The sequence below is a fragment of the Cydia pomonella genome, chromosome 23 (assembly GCF_033807575.1).
Source record: "Cydia pomonella isolate Wapato2018A chromosome 23, ilCydPomo1, whole genome shotgun sequence".
NCBI classification, from domain to species: Eukaryota; Metazoa; Arthropoda; class Insecta; order Lepidoptera; family Tortricidae; genus Cydia; species Cydia pomonella.
Genome location: NC_084725.1, coordinates 1,733,904 through 1,754,134, shown reverse-complemented (window position 1 = coordinate 1,754,134; position 20,231 = coordinate 1,733,904). Strand labels below are relative to the sequence as shown.

The window sequence follows — 20,231 nt, the reverse complement described above, 5'->3', positions numbered from 1 at the left end:
TCTGTCCGTCCGTCCGCGGCTTTGCTCCGTGATCGTTAGTGCTAGAAAGCTGCAATTATGCATGGCGACAGAACGGTACAATAAAACTTTTAATAAAAATTTTAGTCTACCTCCCATACAAAATTATATTTTTATTTATTTTTCTTTTGCTTTGACCCATTAGTTTATGGTATCTTTGGTCAGGTCTTTATAACGAATAAGGATATCCTAACCAGTTTTGGATAAAGTTAATATTTTCGGAAATAATCGCTCCGAAAGAAAAAAAAAATATGTGTCATCCTAACTATTGAACCATGGGTCAACAAAATATGAAAAAAATCATACTTTTAATCAAAACTATAGCGAACATGATAGGTCCAGTAATTTTTGAGTTAGTGCAAGAAATTTTCTCTACTTAGTAAATAAGTTTTTGGCAAAAATTTCATTTTTGGTCCAAGCTTTTATTAGATTACTTATTATTTTTGCGTTGTTTTACACAGAGTTCCTATGGCCACCTCCTGTCTCCATCATCATATCAGCTCGATGGAACCATAATATTGCATTGTCACCTGACTTACATATGTATGCAAATTTCCAGCTTCATCTGAAACCGGGAAGTGGGTCAAATATAACTTGCAAGATTTGTCCCATACATACTAACAGGGCAAGTTAAATAAAAGCTTGTAAAAGATGTACAAAGCGGTACTCCATTATGCTTGTAACAGTAACATGACTCTTACTAATAGCCTTTGGCCTATTTTGACAGAATGGTAACTACGAAACCCTACACTGAGCATGTCCCGACGTGCTCTTGGCCGATTTTCTTTAGCGGCACCAACGTGTAAGTTGCAGAACTTAAGGAACTTTCTCAAAATTTCTGACTATTTCTGGAAAGTTTCATGAGAAAAATTTCATACGAGTTTCCACTTAGAAAGCCCCCGTTCAAATACCTATAGGGATTATTATTCAATGTCCTTATCCTTACCTGTTGAGGACTGTTTCATTTAATATTTATGTTTCTCAATGACGTCTATTTCCAGTGACATAGAAATCGAAACTAACTGTAAATTTGGCAATAACCGTGAAAAAAAAATACCGAGAACATTTCATGGGGACTTTGTAACTTTTTAAAATTCTCTTTCATACATTGCTAATTAGCGGTCAAATATTCGTAATGACCTCCACGTGATCTTTATCTGGGTAGGTATACATTTAATTTTATTTGAAAATATGTTTCCATGACCTTACAGATATATCCTAAAATCCAGATTTTGACTACCAGTCTGGCCTAGTGGGTAGTGACCCGGCCTATGAAGCCGATGGTCCTGGGTTCAAATCCTGGTAAGGGCATTTATTGGTGTGATGAGCACGGATATTTGTTCCTGAGTCATTGGTGTTTTCTATGTATTTAAGTATTTATACATATTTATATATTATATATATCGTTGTCTGAGTACTCACAACACAAGCCTTCTTGAGCTTACTGTGGGGCTTAGTCAATTTGTATTACACAAATTGTCTTATACTTAATATTTATTTACTCAATATTTATTTATATCCTGTGTGTAGATATATACAATGTCCAAGTAAATTCGTTGATCTTCTCTCTCAGTCTTCAAATAATCTTAACTGGTAGATAATAGTTATTTGTGCAACAAGAGACAAAAGTTAGTTTTTCTTGCGAGTGTTGATTTTGAGTCCCGAGTAAGCGAAAGATTCTATAATTGAATCACGAGCGAAGCGAGTGATTCTTAGTTACAATCTTGAGCATAGCGTGGGACTCAAAAACACGAGATGTAAAATAACTTTGCTCTCGTGTGACACATACAACTTTTCACCTCAGTAGTGAGAACATATAAAAAGTTAAAAAAATTTAACATCAAGTAAAGTTTTTATCCCTGTATTCATGGTCGTCAATAATTTAGAAAGCTACTTTGTCTCACTCCCTGGTGTGACGAAAGTAGGCTTGTTCGAGCTGCTGAGATGAAAATACCTTTACAACTTATGATAGTTTTATCTGGCAATTAATTTATTTGTTAATTAGCTATCCAATACTCTACTCGTACGTTGTGAAACAGACCGTTAATAAATAAAAATCAGGTACCTACATACAAATTATTACGAATAATTCCGAGTTGGTACCATAGCCTAGTTAAATTTAGGGAAAATTTAACGTTTAACTAAAACCTTCCCCTTTTAAAGTCGGTAAAAAATATAAAACTCTAAAAAAGTAAATTCTACAATACCAATATCTCTGTGCCGACAACCGACAAAGACCGCTTGCGCAAGGTTCTTTCCGGTAATTTGGCTTTCTTCCCGGGACATGCAATCTTTACTTTATTTTTATTGCTGTCCTACGCCCATAGATTACCTCTCGCAAGAATGAGCGTAGCATAGCATAAGTACATAAGTCACTGTTACCTAACCCTATGGACGTCAAGTTCGAAATAAATATTTCAATTCAATTCAATTCAATAGCATCAGCTATAAGATCGCCTGTTGTTTACCTCTTCTTAATGTACTGTATTCTTTGTATTGTTTTTGTGGTGTGCAGTAAAGAGTATCTTAAACTGTAGCGGGTCCTGCCAGCAAAGATTTTTGAAAAATTGTTGCGCTTTTATTAGATCTTAATCCGGTTACCAAAAATAAGAAAAGCAATCTTGAGGCCTGATCAAATAACTTTCGCTCTGTAACAAAAAATCACGAACATATGCACCGTTAAAACATTGTAACAATTTTTGCACACTTGAAAACATTTGCATTAACATGAAATTTGTTCCAAAAATACGTAACGTTGATATTTTTCATTGAACACATCGAATAATTTTTTTGTTAAAAATAAAAATAACTAAAAACAACAGCTCAATGACACTGATATTCGCGATCCCGGGCACGCACGGCCGTCAGCTCAGTGCTCTGCGAGCTGCCTTCGAGAAGGATCTCAACTCGCAGCACTTTTATCTCGTAGCCTTTTTATAAATTACTGAAACTGAACTACATTTTGTTCCGAAGATTTCTAGGTTATTTAATGTGTAATATGTTTTTGAGTCTAACCTTTGTTAAAGCTGTAAGGGCGCAAAATATTCTGATACAATTTTATTTTATGGCTCTTTTTTAATTTCTTCTTCTTCTTCCTCGCGTTGTCCCGGCATTTTGCCACGACTCATGGGAGCCTGGGGTCCGCTTGACAACTAATCCCAAGATTTGGCGTAGGCACTAGTTTTTACGAAAGCGACTGCCATCTGACCTTCCAACCCAGAGGGTAAACTAGGCCTTGTTAGGAATAGTCCGGTTTCCTCACGATGTTTTCCTTCACCGAAAAGCGACTGGTAAATATCAAATGATATTTCGTACATAAGTTCCGAAAAACCCATTGGTACGAGCCGGGGTTTGAACCCGCGACCTCCGGATTGCAAGTCGCACGCTCTTACCGCTAGGCCACCAGCGCTAATTAATCTTTTTTAATTTATTACTGTGTATTATTAATACAGAAAATATGTATATTTAATCATTTTGTGAAACTTTATATATGTAGAAATTATGTTATAAAAATTGCAGCCCAAAAAATTATAATTTGAAGAAAATGGTCAGCTTTTGCATAAATTTCTCAATTTTTGCTACCCTATTTTAGCTGTTTTTGAAGAAGGAGGCAAAGAGAGTGGCGATGCGACGACTTGGTTGTGTAAAAAAGTCGCCCTGCCATCTATTTTCTTTTACTTATCCTTTTTTTTCGACAAAAACCCTATTTCTGTATGTTTTATCCGTTCATTTGGCTGTTTGTTCGATCGTGTGAGAGGCGATCTCCGCCCGGTCCCCTTGTGAACGAAATAGTGTATCGATAAGCCTTGGAATTGAATCTAGTACTTGTTTCAAGAGTTCTGAATCCACTAAAAGAATGTGTTTTAAAGTAAACTCTATGTCTTTTAAAATAAAGTCTTCTTTGTAGGAATCTGAAAATAAATGGTTTAAAAAGTTTGATTGTGTGGTTTAAGACTTTATTAAAGGCATATATCGTTCTGAATGAAAAGGCACGTAGGCGCCATTTAGGTTTATTTTTACGGAACTACGCTATAGTTTTTTTTTTTTTCAATATTATCCATTTTTGTAATAAAAATCCATGTAGTGATTTTTAAATTTTCTTTGAAACTGAAATTTAACTGGCGAATTGAAGAGATGGTAGATCTTTATTCGATTCAAGTATCGACGTTTTACCCGCGTACGGCCGAAGTAAAACAAATATTACTACAGTACTGTAGACCTTCCTAAATATCCCTAACTATACCCATGTTTCTAATAATGGCGGCAGGGTCGCTAATGTAAGTCTAGAGTATTGAAACAAACATATGCCTACTGAATATGTGTTACTATGCCCTCATTTCCACAACATAGATCCGTAGAAAACTAGCACAAAAGACTAGATAGACTATCTATGCCCACGTTTCTAGGAATAGCAGGGCCATGTAAATCTAGAGTCTTGAAACAAAAACAGCGTAGAAATCTTCAGTAAACAACCCAAACATCCATAAATTAACTTTTGAGACCCTCACCACGCTCAGGCTTCCTTACTCTACCTTCATTTTGATATTTGTTACAGCAGCACATGCGCGTAGCCTCCCAACCAGACTGTAGACAGCCCGCGAGGCAGCCGCCAGATAATCGGCTTATTTTGTTTACGTTATCATAACGTTTCTAAGAATTACCGGGTCGCCATGTGAAGCATAAATGTTAAAACAAGCGTACAGTCTCATTTTGACGTTTGTTTCAGCGGCACATGCGCGTAGCCTCCTGACCAGACCGTAGACCGCCCGCGAGGCAGCCGCCAGATGATCGGCTCATTTTGGAACCTGTGCCGTGCATGTCCGTCCATGCCCGTCGATAAGGTAAGTGACTGTTTTATATAAGTACCGTGCGCGTTGGAGGCGCCACCTTCTGGCCTAAATCTAAACCTGAAACCTGATAAAATTTATTAACTTATAGAAACAGGACTTAATGACGTATTAAGATTTAAATTTACCTCCGGCGTTTCGAGGACGCCGTTGTCTCTCGAAGAAGATTGGCTAAAGTTGACATCAACATTTTCTAGCCGCGTGAGTTTTGCCAACTACCCGCACTTGATCTTCTTTATCAACTTGACGTTCTGCGCACTAGGGATGTTCAACACACAACACTAACGATATTCGATTTTTCTACTGTCGATATTCGTTTCGGCTTACATATACTCAAATCCTGGTAAGGGCATTTATTTGTGTGATGAGCACGGATATTTGTTCCTGAGTCATGGGTGTTTTCTATGTATTTAAGTATTTTATAAACATTTATATTTTATATATATCATTGTCTAAGTACCCACAACACAAGCCTTATTGAGCTTACTGTGGGAGTTAGTCAATTTGTGTAATAATGTCCTATCCTATAATATTTATTTATTTATTTATACTAATGGTTTGATGGTGACATTTCAAACATTCGTCCTATGGAAGGTGGAGGTAAGGAATGGAATCTCCATGTACCAAAAAGTGTCATCAAAAAACCTTAAATAGGTGGCGCTACAATATCTAGAAGAATCTAAAAAGAAAAAAAAAACAAATCATAGACAGCGCACTTCACTCCGTCAATAACGCCTAGGTTCTTAGTTACTCTAGCGCTACTCTGGAGAGATTTGGAACTATTTATAGCTGACAGCTGGACACTTTTGCAACTGTTCTACCATATGAGACTTCACTCCTTTTAATTCCACACTCCATAATTCGTCCGCCATATTGTCATTTCTTGACAGGTTAGGCATCGAAGGCACAGACCTAATCGGCTTTCGGCCACGATTGAAAATTATGTAAAAATATTTTAAACAGCCATTAAATTAATCAAATTAATTATTTTTAAACATAAACAAAAATATTAAATTATAATACTGACGTTTGTATCTTTAAAGTAAAACACATTTACGCTACTTGATTTGTAGGAATTAAAGACATAACTTAAAAAATCCATAACTCCCGTGGAAGCAATATCGGCCTTTATCCTTGTACACTTGCATGAAATAAGATTTTTTCGAGCAAGTGTGATAAAAATATATGAACTCACAATGAACTCTAAATAATGCGTAAACAGGCCCTATGTCACATAATAGATAATAGTATAGTACTCCCGTACAGAAAGAAAACTTCCTACCAAACCGAAGTTTGACAGCGATTCAAGGACGAATCATATTGTCCCTTTCTAATGTATGGCTATATCTCTTTCAGCTATTTGGGGTTGTCTGAATTCGAGTGATTGTGTTATCTGTGGTTGTGCACGCAAAGGAACCTCAAGTTCTGCCAACCCTGATAAGTGCTCGTAGCAATGCTAATGCTAAGCCGAACGGAGCCGAGAACGCCCGAACGCTGTAGTTTCACCCCCTTCCTATGTGAAGACCATACTAAAACATTGGGTCTTCAAAATGTTAATGAACGCAAACATTCAACCTGAATTATTAATCTTACTGCCATAGAGAGTTCAGGCAATCTGCAATATCATCATTTTAACACCTCAAAACGAGGGAATTCAGGCAAAAACACCACGAAAATGGCCCATTTCGTCCTTACTCAAAAACATATCCTTTACCGGGCAATCTCAAATCTTATAAAAGGCCTGAGGTGTCAATAAATCAGCCCCGAAAGTGACATTCCAAAATTATAACTTGATGTCGGTTTTGATTTCATTTTGACTTCATTCGTAGATCTCAGTCTCATTAACATACAAATGCCTACGAGAACCATTTAATTTAATGTTGTACACTATACTCTTTGTGGGAATTTTTAAATAAAAAAATATTTATAATTTTCATATATTTTCGGACGTATACCGTTTACCATACATACAATAGTAGCATATATAATTATATGTAGTTTAAAATAGCTATTGGTAGGGATAAAGCCGGCCTATTGGTAGGTATAGGTAAATATAAACAGAAGTATATTTTCAGAGTAAATGAGAAGTTACACGCCCTTGCGATGGTTATTTCTTCCCTCGCAAGTTTCGCCCCGTACGCCATATCTTTTGTCCTTTTCTAATTTGCTGGTTTTAGGCACGAGGGGTCCTAACTGAATTTTAGTTCGATTAGCAACACACCGATGGAAAGTCAAAAATGGGGGTCTTGTGAGAAAACCTTTTTTAGCTGGAGTAGCAAAGTGTTACAATTTTTTTTAAATGCAGTTCCCATGAAATTATCTCGATTTTCTTGTCTGCACTTTAAGACGAAAGTCCTCATTTTCCACTCTAAATATTTACATTATTGAAAATATTTTGACACAATTTGTTGTATATGAACAGCTATGCTATTTTAATTTTTAATTATTGTAAAAGTTTAGAGGATTTGAAGAATGAAAACAGTTTTTCGCACCTAATTCAACAAAACATCGAAAAAAAGTCAAACGTAGGGGCTTCGCTATAGTTAATGTACCTACATCAAATTATGAAAAAAATATTATCCACAAGTCAATATTCAGACAAGAAACTGGGGACTACGTTTGTATGGAGAAGCGCCCTTCCCTTTCCCTCTTAATTGCCAAACCTTCTTACAGTTAATTTCGATTTCTATAACTTAAAAAATACGCTAATGAGCGATGTAAATGTTAAACGAAACCGTCCTCAAGAGTTAAGAACATTGAGTAATAATAATCGGCAACTTTCCAAGTGGAAACTCGGATGGATGCTCGCTTGTACCTTGGTTTTTGGGGCGACCCTTGGCGTGGGATGTGACCTGCGTGGATACATTGGCTCCGTCCCACGTCCAGGGCTCGTCCCACAAACCGGGGATGGCTGCAGAAACGCCCAACTTAACAAGTGCCGCAAATATGCATTTTTAAAAAACAATTGCAGTTGAAACCTTTGGACCGTGGTAATCGGACACCAAACAAGTCGTGAAAGAAATTTCTCACAAACTTGTGTGGGTGTCCGGCGACCTTCGTGCGAGAGAATATTTCGCGCAGCGGCTAAATCTGGCAATCCAACGGGGAAATGCAGCAAGCGTTCTGGGGACGATGCCCCAGGCAACATGTAATCCAATTTACTATACCTAATCTTGACGTGTAATTATAGATGTTCAAATGCATAAATGACAGATAACAGTAGAGTACGAAAAGTGGAAACTTGCTTTCCAGAAAATTTCGGATATTTTGAGAATTTTCTGCAACTTGCACATTGATAAGCTGGAGCGTTGGAAGAGTCATGGTATCAAACAAGTTCCAATTTTCGAATGTCGCTTCAGAGGGTTTACAAATGAGGTGATTTGTTTTTCGCCTGACCACCTAAAAAGGTTGTAGGTTTTGGTCGGACCCTTACATTATTATAGATGTGGTTTTGAGCCCATATTATTATCTACGAAAATAGGGATATTGGTATAGTGTGCAATCGAGTACAAGGCTTACCTTCGGTATTAGAGGAAATAGGGGGGGGGGGGGAAGACTACTACTAAAATAAAATAAAAAATAAAATAAAATTTATTTCGTGAAAAAAACACGTATACAATTGTTGAGCCCTCCTAGTAGGTATGAAGACACCTGTGTCAGGAGAACTCGCTCTTCCTGTTATGGTAAGTACATTTTGTTTTTTTTTTACCCACTAGTTTTATATAAAATGAACCCACTTATTGTATAAGATTACCTTACTAACTACTTACGTATGCTACTAAGTGTGTGTGTGTGTGTGTGTGTGTGTGTGTACTACTACATATTTATTTGAATATGCTTTGATCACGGTACATAAATATTAAATAAATAAATATAATAGGGACATTCTTACACAAATTGACTAATTCCCACGGTAAGCTCAAGAGGGCTTGTGTTGTGGGTACTCAGACAACGATATCAATAATATATAAATACTTAAATACAGAGAAAATATCCATGACTCAGTAACAAATATGTGTTCGTGACACAAATACATGCCCTTACCGGGATTCGAACCCAGGACCATCGGCTTCATAGGCAGGGTCACTACCCACTTAGGCCAGACATCTAATCAGTCAACTGATCACTGGAAGCATAATCTGTTACAAAAAGATTTTGCTATTTATCAAAACCTTGACTTGGCTCACGAGATAACCGCCATGTGGCATGTTCATTCGACGATCATTGTCCCGATAGTCATTTCAGCAAACGGTCCCATAGCGAAAAGTCTCAACAAGTACCTAGAGACACTCGCTAGGTTTTTTTTTTTTATACTACGTCGGTGGCAAACAAGCATACGGCCCGCCTGATGGTAAGCAGTATCCGTAGCCTATGTACGCCTGCAACTCCAGAGGAGTTACATGCGCGTTGCCGACCCTAACCCTCGTTAAGCTCTGGCAACCTTACTCACCGGCAGGAACACAACACTATGAGTAGGGTCTAGTGTTATTTGGCTGCGGTTTTCTGTAAGGTGGAGGTACGTCCCCAGTTGGGCTCTGCTCTAGATCTGGAATGACATCCGCTGTGCTGTGCCCTACCACACAAAGCAAGATGACATTCACAATGCCCATACCTCTCTTGTGGACGTAGTTTAAGGACGTACCCGGGTCCGATAGGTAGGTGACTGGATCACGAATCAGATGCAGAAGGCGACATCTTACGAAGGCGTATGTTGAAGTTTTGGACATGGTGCATATAGTAGGTCGGTTTTTCTCTCTGCGGCCCTAACCACATCCTAGGTTAGGTTTTTTATAATGTATTTATATGGTTTTTGTATGTTTTACTATTTTACTTTTATTTTCATATGAAAAACATTATAACTAAAAAAAATAAAAATTAATGAAGTGAATAAATATTTAAAAAAAAATCTATTAAGATACTCAAAAACACAAAGGATCAATAAGTTTTAAACACATTTCAAAGAAAATACGCTTAAATACAACTGGAATTACTTTGCAGAGTCACTTAATGGTATTATTTACTCAGCGGTACAAACAAGTACCTATACAAAGTTAAGCGAGCGTTGGCTTCAGTAAATATCCCTTAAGAGTAAATACGTAGGGCAGGGTTCATGTGTTTACGTAGTCTTGCCCTAAATTATGTCCTACATGAAATGACATTTATTTTAAAAACAAAAGAAGGCTTATAAAAAAATCAGGGTTATTTTTATTAACTATATTATACAGATTCTATAAAATAAAATATTTATTCAAAATGTCCACCTTTTACTTTAACGCCTCCGGCCACTCGTCTATGACGGCACTACTAACTTGAGAGACTCAATATTACGATGAGGTTTAGAGCAGGTTTTCTCGTCCAAAATATTCCACAGACCAAAGTCCAAGGGGTTGAGATCGGGGCTTCTTGAGGGCCAATCTTCAGCCGCAATAAATTCTCTTCTCTTTGATGTCCCATTCCATCTTCAGGGAAACGATACCTGGATCTAAATGTATGTACTTTTTCTGACAACCAAATGTCTATTTAAGCATAACCAAGAAACAAAATTACATCAAACATTCCAATATTAAATTTAAGATTTAGGAGGTAGAATCTAATTTTAAAATTTGTTATGGTTTTGAACTTGTTTTGATACGAGAGTTTTATTAAGACTTATTGCGATAACTGAAGGAGCCCACTGATTGCCAGTTCGCCGGACGATATCGGCCTGACAGTTATTTTCAAAAGCTGATAATCACGAATAACTGACCACTGGTAATTAGTGGGCGCCTTTCAAAAACGACTTAACCGATGTTTGCTATACTTATAGTTTTTATTAAGCTTTTCCCTCACAATTTTTTTTATATTTCTTAGACCCATGGTCCAAACGTTACTTTAGGGTGACGTTTTTTTTTTTCGGAGCGATTATTTGCGAGGGAAAGTACCCAAAACATTTTTTTTTTACATTTTTGTTTTACTACTTTGTCGCCGTTATTGATTTATGGATCAGTGCGCGACCTATCGTAAAATCAGATGCCCTGTAAGGTTGCCTAAGCTCCCGAAGGGCAAACTGTCCAGAAATAGGAGTCGGCTTACACGATATGCCTAGGAATTTCATGATCTGCCGGATTTTACGATCGGTCGCCGACATATGCATACTTTCTAGCTCTCATGATCACGGAGCAAGGCCGCGGACGGACAGACAGGCGAACATGGCAAAACTATACGGGTTCCTCGTCAACTACGAACCCTCAAAATAATGACAACCAGGAAACTTATTTTCTTAACAAACCTGCGACTGACAGTGCTCAACTTGCATCATTGATTTAATATCAAAATGGCCGACGATTCTATTTCCATTTTATCGTTGTCGGCGCTCGTTAAGCAAAGTGTTTGCAAGTGAAGTTCTCTCATTAGAGATTTTATCGATTAAATCGTTTTAATATTTCTAAGTTCATTGATGGTGAAAGAGTATTTTATATAAAATAGGTGGTTTAAAAACACACTCTTGTACTAACGCATTAAAATGGTAAATACAATAATGTGTTGTACAACGAAGAGCGATAATACTCGTAGTACTTGTGCAACGAGGGGATTAATGAAATTTTGGATAGGAGGGTGGTAATTAAAGACCCGAGTTTGCAATATTCTTACCCCCGGAGTTCCACACAATGTTTTTCAGTCAGTTCAGAGTCACACTTGCGAAGAAAAAACAAATTTTTTTAAGCGAAATAATTCTTAAATACGGTGACATATCGAACATTCGTCCGCCATTTTGTAATTTCTTGGCTGGTGAGGCATCGAAGGCACAGACAATTTTCAGCCACGATTGAAAAATATTTAATAATAATTTAAACGGCTGTTTATCATTATCATTTGAAACATAAACACAAATATTAAATTATTAACGTCAGTATTTTAAAAGTAAAACTCATGTATGCTACTTGGTTTGTATGAATAAGTGACATAATTTAAAAAAAAGCTATAACTCTCTAAGGGACTTAAAGCTTCTTTTTTCACAATCCACAACTACCGCGGGAACAAAATAGGCCTTTGTTCTTCAGCACACCTGCTTGAAATAAGATCTTTTTCGAGCAAGTATGATGAAAACATCTGTCCCAATACGATACAATACGCTACGGCTTATTATATACTTTTTCAGCACACTTGCACGTAAAAGGTGTTATTACACGTAGGCGACGCGGTCCATAAATCCTAAATTTTGACCTAGGGCTTGTTAGGCAAAGTTTCTTCTCGTTTTGAGTAGAAATTGTCAATCGGCTTGTTAAGACTTGTCATTATGTATTATAAAAGATATATATAACTCCGTATAACATAAAGTCAAAGAAAAAAAACGTGCTTCGAAAAATCTAGAAAAAATTGTGCTTGAATAGATGGCGATGTAACTTTTGCCAAACACGAGCAGATGGTGAATACCGTATGATATTTACTCAGAGCGTACTCCCATCTTAAAGGCCGGCAACGCACTTACAACCCCTCTGGTGTTGCAGGTGTCCATGGGCGACGGTAATCGCTTACCATCAGGTGACCCGTCTGCTCGTTTGCCTCCTCTACCATAAAAAAAAAACATCAGAGAAAGAATATGGGTTAAATAGCCATATGTCATTCTAAGAGTTTTAGTCATGTGTCGAAATATGGCAGTAAATTTTGTTGACTACAAAATTAACGTTGATAATACGCCTCTAAACTAAATTATCTTTGGTATTATCATCTTGTTTTAATCGAATACGCCGTACGTAAAGAACGTGAATAATATTATTCGCTGTGTCGGAAAATATCCGGCATTTCAAATATCAAATATCAAACAACGAGCTCAAGGAGGGTGGGAGAGGGTTAGGGTCGGCAACGCGCATGTAACTCCTCTGGAGTTGCAGGCGTACATAGGCTACGGATACTGCTTACCATCAGACAGGCCGTATGCTTGTTTGCCACCGACGTAGTATAAAAAAAAATGTATTCAGCAAATGTCACATACATGTCCACTTTACAAACAATAAAAATTACAAAAATCAATTACAAATATGGAATCGATGAAATAATAAATACTTTATTAGAGATGTATACTGTCTCTAAATGTCAAATTACACAAAAAACCAACAAATACTAAAATCCTTTTGAGATGTACAAGTCTCAGAGATAAAATATAAAATAAAAGATATTAAATTATCCTTAGAGATGTAGAGGGTCTCCAAGGCTTGAATTCTTATATAAATAATTAAAAGACAAAAAATTAAATCGGACAAGAACCGAATGAAGTGTCTTCAATTTACCAAACCTCCAAAGCGTTCTAGGACCTAGCCTAAGTGTACCGGAATCTATCTCGAGACCAGCTGATCCATGAACACCGTCGGTATGCAAATGCTGACTTATGTTCGACCTTATGTGAATGCAATAAGGTGTCAAATGGTCAGGTAACTATGACATGTAACCTACGGCCGGCAATTTGCGAAGCCCCGCATGCTAAACGGCTGAGCCCATTGGAGTGCGTAATTTTGGCATGTAACATGGATTTTTCGAGGACTTTATTACAAAGGAATAAGATCAACTTTTGTAAAACACGCTTATGGTCTGCTGTGTGTATGTCACAGTTGAATTAATGTCAACCTTATAGCAAAGAAATAAGATTTATTTATAGTCAAAACTGCTGTTGTATCGGGAGACGACAGTCGGAAATTTTGCAGCGTCAGAAGGGATTTTTATGACTGAAGGAGTTTGGGACATGGACATAAATTGTGATGTTTATGTTACTTTTTTAACATATGTTTATTACCTTAAATTACTCTACTCTCTCCAGCCTTGGCTTAGCCCTAAATTTTCAGCTCAATCGGATATCGGGAAATGGGTCAAATTTAGCTTGCAAGATTTGACCCACACTAACATAGTATATGTATTTGTATCAATATTATTAATATATATGTATGTTTATGTATGTGTATTTTTTATGAATGTATTGTGTTCGTACTTGTATCAATTGTATCACCTATACCTATGTTTTTGCACCGCCTACAACTTATCTGCTTTGCCTAAAGGTTGACTGGTAGAGAATGCCTTACGGCATTAAGTTCGCCTATTGTACAGTGTGTTTTCTTATGTGCAATAAAGATTAAATAAATAAATAAATAAACATACATACTAACAGGGCAAGATAAATAAAAACTTGTCAAAAGTATTTCCACTATGAAAGTTAGACTTTCATGATGCATAGGTTGTAGGTACTTGCTGGATTTCTCCTTCTCAATATGCAATTTTATGTTTCTCATCATATTGTACGATATCTGTAGTGTACCTAATAAAGTAAAATATAATAAAGAAACCATTCGCATCTAAATATCTTATATGAAAAAAAACTAGCTGTTTCCCCCTAGTTTCCTACCTGTAATGGTTCTGGTATAAATGGCTAAGTGCTTTAACACACTTCCCATGACCATGCTAAGTTTCATGTCAATTACAGTGTGCTCCACAGTTGCTTCACAGAAGTTGCGATGTAGATGTACCACCGCTCCATACTGTAGCGTCTTTTGAGCGTCGGCGTCTAGTCAGCACTATGAAAAATGGCGTCGCTGCGCAGTTGCGCCAACGTTGCGTCGAGCAGCAGCCATAGAGTTGACTAGACCGCGACGCTCGGGAAACGCTAGTGTGGAGCCCTTGTACATTTTTACGGCCGAGTTTAGTTGACTTCTATGTTGTAGATTTTATGCCAGCCAATAGGTAAATATGCTTGACAAAAACCATTGATCTATTGTAAAGTAAAGCAGGCTTTAGAAATCATTAGTCTTATTTAATGAAATTCCTTCGATAAGCCGCTCCTGGCTTTTTCCTTGAAATAAATTAGAGGGTTACCGACCCCGAGATAACGTTGTGTTGAGCAATTTATATGGCTCAGTTTCATTGGTCGATTATGCATTAGATTATGCTGAGACGAGCCTTTCGTGGTAAACAATGTCAATATGTTTTAGTCTTTCTTTGTGGGTAATATAATATATACTTCTGTATGTAATTTAGGTTTTATCACCAACCAAAATAAATGATTTATGACGTTACTGGGAGTCACCTGCATGCTGTATATAGACCGAACTATCGACTTACGAGTTTCACTAGTCGTTATTCCGCCAGCGGGGATTTCCCGCATGCTTTATATCGACCGAGTTATCAACCAATGAAACTGAGCCATAAATGTTTATGTCGATTTGTTCAATTTCTTTGATAATAGAATAGCAAAGATTATTTAATTGTATTTATTCAAATTCAAATAGGCCACAAGGGTACTTTTACACGTAAACATTGAATTTACATACAAGCAAAAACAAGCACATCAACAATTATAAAATAGAATTACATTGAAAATATTAATGCAAACTAAAGTATTATTGTTTAAAGAAAAAGTAAGTAAAATATTATTATTACTTAGAGATGTAATAAAGTCTCTAAATGTCGAATTACAAAAAAAAACTAAAATAATAATAATAATAAACACAAACAGATACAAAAAAACTAAAATTATTTTGAGGTGTACATATCTCTAAACGTCAGAACTAAATGATTTTTATCAAATTATCTTTAGAGATGTATAAAGTCTCTAAGAGTCAAAATTCCGTATAATTAAAACATTCATTGGGATAAAAGAAACATACGAGAACCGAATGAGGTGTCTCACTGTAATTATACTCAAAAATAAAGTTAACTTAAACAGACCAGTCTCCACAAACAGCACCCGTTCACGAGTATGACGCGTATCTCAGCCATCGCCTCCCTCAACCTTCATTCGGGAAAGTGGCGACCCGATCAACGACGCCACCGCAAGCAAAGACTTAAGCGAGCATGACATGTTCAAGCTAACGGGGTATATTAATATTTAAATAGTAATAACATGTAGCTGTGAGACACAACATTTTGTGCTTGTATGTTATATATAAGACGGTATAGCTTCACAAAATTACTAGCTAAAATTTACTTAGAGATGTAAAGGGGTCTAAGTGTCAGAATCATTAAAAATATAGGTATGTTCAGATTAAATACAAAATAAAATAAATTGAATTATTATTACTACGTATAGAACCGGTACAGAGAACCAGTATTTTGCCCCATGAGTTGTTGTTTTGACAACAAACCATAGAAGCGGAGCATGAATCTCGCGACCGAAACGCGTATGCGCCATGAATTTTACTGCGCTTACGACGTTTTGGTCGCGTGGTACAGTTTGCGATTGCGAAAATTTGATGGGCTTTCGTGGCATTTAACCATTTTTTTATTTATTTAGAGTACCAAAGTATCTTTTGGTGGTCATTATATATTTGTACCCCTGAAGATATGTTGCAATAAACAAGAAACAAGTAATCTGAAAATTTATTTCTTCTAATTATGGAGTGTGGAATTAAAAGGATTGAAATCTCTTATGGTACAACTGTTCAAAAGTGTACAGCTGTCAGCTATAAATAATAGTTCCAAATCTCTCCAGAGTAGCGCTAGGGTAGCTAAGAACGTAGGCGTTATTGACGGAGTGAAGTGCACTGTCTATGATTAGATTTTTTTGTTCAAGTATTCTAGGTATTTTAGCGCCACCTATTTAAGGTTTTTTGATGACACTTTTTGGTACATGGAGATTCCATTCCTTACCTCCACCTTCCATACTTCTAATATTATTTTTTGACAAACTGCCTGATTCGCCTTTTTTCCGTCTGGCTTTTACTCCTTGCCAATTGCACAGGGTGAATTCGCCAATATCGATGTTGAATTCGACTTTAAGATACGTCATAAACGGCCTAGATACGATATGGATCGGTTATGTCAGTGTTAAAAGTGACGTTCCTTCAAATAAAAACGTCAATTTTGACTATATCCAACGTCCTATTAATTTATATCATATCCTTACTTTGTTTAACACTTCCTTTGTTTATGTTCTTGCAAAGTTTATGAAAGAAGTTTAATATCAAACTCTAACCCCTTTCAAATTCTTTTTCCTGTTTGTGTACTTAAACTGTCCCCATTTAAACAAAAAAAAATATATATTGGCAGTTGGCTCATTTCTGTCTATTGGTTTATGTAGGCCCCCTTTTCTTTTTTTTCTCAAGTTTAGATTTTCTCAACCGATCAAGCATCTACAATTCTACGCTGGCAAAATTGTCCCAATGGACAGATGCCATAAGAACTAAAAACTGCACTGACATTTCAGATCCATATACAATTCTATAAAAAAACAAATGTTGCTGGAAACTGCTGGCTGTTGGAAAAAAAGATACATAAATTATATCGGACCTTGACCTTTTTCACAGAGGACGTAAATAAATAGACATACAAAGTTTTCCTGTCTATCTTCCTTCTTCCTCAGAATAAATTACTGAGGGTAACCGAGGCGAGGCGAACCGAAAAGTTATGGAACAACTTGTTTTATTTTATTACGATACTTTTTAACGGATTTTAAATTAAGAGTTTAAGTTATTGGTCATGTTTAAACATGGACTTGGCCCTTAAAGATATAAGCATATCTATTGTTGACATAACTAGTAGGGTTTTCATGCGTTTCACATTCTAAATGAAGATCTTCATATGGTGCATTGATTTTGAAATTATGGAAAACAGGAACGAAACTAAAAATTTAAACATTTCTTTGTTGCCTAAGCGGAACAAAGAGAAAGACCAGCTATATACTTAATGTCGATTTTTTTTATTTTTTTTTCCAGAAGAATATTACCTATTTATTTTATTAACCGACTTCAATTTGATAGAAGGAGGAGGTTCTGTATTAGGTTGTGGCTATTTATTTATTATTATTTTTTTATTTATGTTTATATTATTTATTATTTGCGTACAGCCCATAGCAGCCAGTATTTACTGTTTTACGGCCTAAATGAAGTTATAGAATATTCAACGGCCACAATGGGCTTAATTGTATTCATCATAGGAAAATACAAGTAGGTAAGGCATTCTCAACCGAACAAATAATACAACACCTAGTTAAAATAGTATTTTATACAATCGTGATATAATAGAGAGCTTTTCAGTCGAGTACTGTGTTTAGGAACGAAGCTTGCTGAGTTGCACCCCAGTACCAGCTTCTCCCTCTGGACCGCATCCAACGAAGAGCAACTCGAATTGTCGACTGCCAGTGTATTTCGGATCGGCTTGACTCCTTGGCGCTGCGTAGAGATGTGGCCTCGCTCTGCATTTTCTATCGCATGTACAACGGGGAGTGCTCCGAGGAATTGTTCGGATTAATCCCTGCCGCTTCTTTTCGCCATCGCCCTACGCGACAACATTTCCATCCTCACCACTTAGATGGTTGGCAGTCCTCATCTGTGCGTTTTTCCAGGAACTTTCTGCCTCGCACAGCTAAACTGTGGAATGAACTGTCGCCTGCGGTATTTCCGGACCGATACGACCTTCAAACCTTCAAGAAAAGAGCGTACTCCCATCTCAAAGGCCGGCAACGCACTTACAACCCCTCTGGTGTTGCAGGTGTCCATGGGCGGCGGTAATCGCTTACCATCAGGTGATCCGTCTGCTCGTTTGCCTCCTCTACCATAAAAAAAAAAAGCTTGATTATATCACTATTGTATACAATACTTTTTCTACGAGTCATCAATATTTAATAATAAATAATAATAATAATAATAATTCAGTATGTATACGTCCCACTGCTGGGCACAGGCCTCCTCTCATGCGCGAGAGGGCTCGGGCTATAGTCTCCACGCTAGCCCAATGCGGATTGGGGACTTCACATACACCTTTGAATTTCTTCGCAGATGTATGCAGGTTTCCTCACGATGTTTTCCTTCACCGAAAAGCTAGTGGTAAATATCAAATGATATTTCGTACATAAGTTCCGAAAAACTCATTGGTACGAGCCAGGATTTGAACCCACGACCTCCGGATTGAAAGTCGGACGTCATATCCACTCGGCCACCACCGCATCAAGATTTATTTTATAAGTAATGAAAACTGGTAAGTATCTAAGAAGACAAAAATTTAATACAAAAGACAAACGCGCAAGTCCCCGCCGACCCATCCCGCGTTCTATATGAGCGTGGCGGCAAGTGATTGGTTATTTTTTTTTATAGTCGACTACACCGTATCGAAAGAAATTTTATAGTTGAGTTGGGAGCCCATAAATGAAAAGTATGCAATTATATAGTTTGTCTTTTTAAGCATTAGAAAAAAAGCTAAGCAATCTTGACTAGTATTTTTATTGAAAAATACTTTTTAAAAAGCAGTGACTATTACTTATGAAAGCAGAATAATATAAATAATCGTATACGATTGATAATTGTTAGATTTTTGTCGTGACTTATTTTTCAAAAGTGTTTTTGCAATAATTTTTAAGAAAAAGAAAACCGACTTCAATGATGGGAGACCGGTGAAAGAACGATTATTGTTGATTTTGAATTTCATAAAATGAACTACGCCTAATAACTTGTTTTTTTTTTGTCACCCACCTTGACATATTTCAGATTTGCCCTATGGTTGACTGGTAAGATACCCGCAATGGGATATTCGACTATATTTAAAATAAATTATTTCACGCCATGCATGAAATAAAGCACCAGATCAATATTCAAAAAACAAAAAAGGATAGAAATATAAAAATGTGCCTTGAAAACTTAACTGCTTGACAAACATGCAAAGAGAACAAATTGCCAAACGTGAACTATGCATCGTTGAAGAGTTCCGTTCTGTTCATCATCAGCAGTTCCACTTCATCAAATGTCACTTCTACAAATTTTAATGCTTGATTTCTTAAAGAAAATACAAAAATCACTATATGTATGCCTTTCACATTTGAAGAGTTCCCTCGATTCCTCATAGATCCCATCATCAGAACTGAGTTTTGACAAAAACGGGACCAATCTGTATATGAATCGAGTGAACTCTCCAAATATGAAGGGCATACATATAGTGATTTTTGTATTTTGTTTAACAAATCCAGCATTTACATTTAAAAAAGTGACATATGATGAAGTGGAACTGCTGATGATGATCAGAATGGTACTCTTCAACGACGCATAGTACACGTTTGGCGATTTGTCCTCTTCGCTGTGTTTGTTAAGCAAATTAGATTTTTAAGACAAATTTTTGTCAAGTTCGAGTTCTGACGATGGGGTCCATGAGGACTCGAGGGAACTCCTCAAATTTTAAAGGCATATATATAGTGATCTTAGTATTTTCATTAACAAATCAAGTATTTACATTTGTAGAAGTGACATTTGATGAAGTGGAACTGCTGATGATGAACAGAACGGAACTCTTCAATGATGCATAGTTCACGTTTGGCAATTTGTTCTCTTTGCCAAGCAGTTAGGTTTTCCCATTTAGTTTTTTTAAATATTATCTGGTGTTTTATTTCATGCATGGTGTGAAATAATTTATCTTAAATAC

The 20,231-nt window shown here is 36.6% G+C and overlaps 1 protein-coding gene across 5 annotated transcripts in view; it reads left to right on the top strand.

Annotated features, from left to right (window-relative positions):
- The window catches only part of LOC133530810 (uncharacterized), a 116,790-nt gene that overhangs the window by 5,610 nt on the left and 90,949 nt on the right, over positions 1 to 20,231 (top strand). For all 5 annotated transcript variants that reach the window (XM_061868877.1, XM_061868874.1, XM_061868878.1 and 2 more), the window contains exon 2: positions 4,745 to 4,859. In XM_061868877.1, the coding sequence (XP_061724861.1) occupies positions 4,803 to 4,859 (57 nt within the window). In that variant the 5' untranslated portion in view covers positions 4,745 to 4,802. The remainder of the gene's footprint in view (positions 1 to 4,744; positions 4,860 to 20,231) is intronic.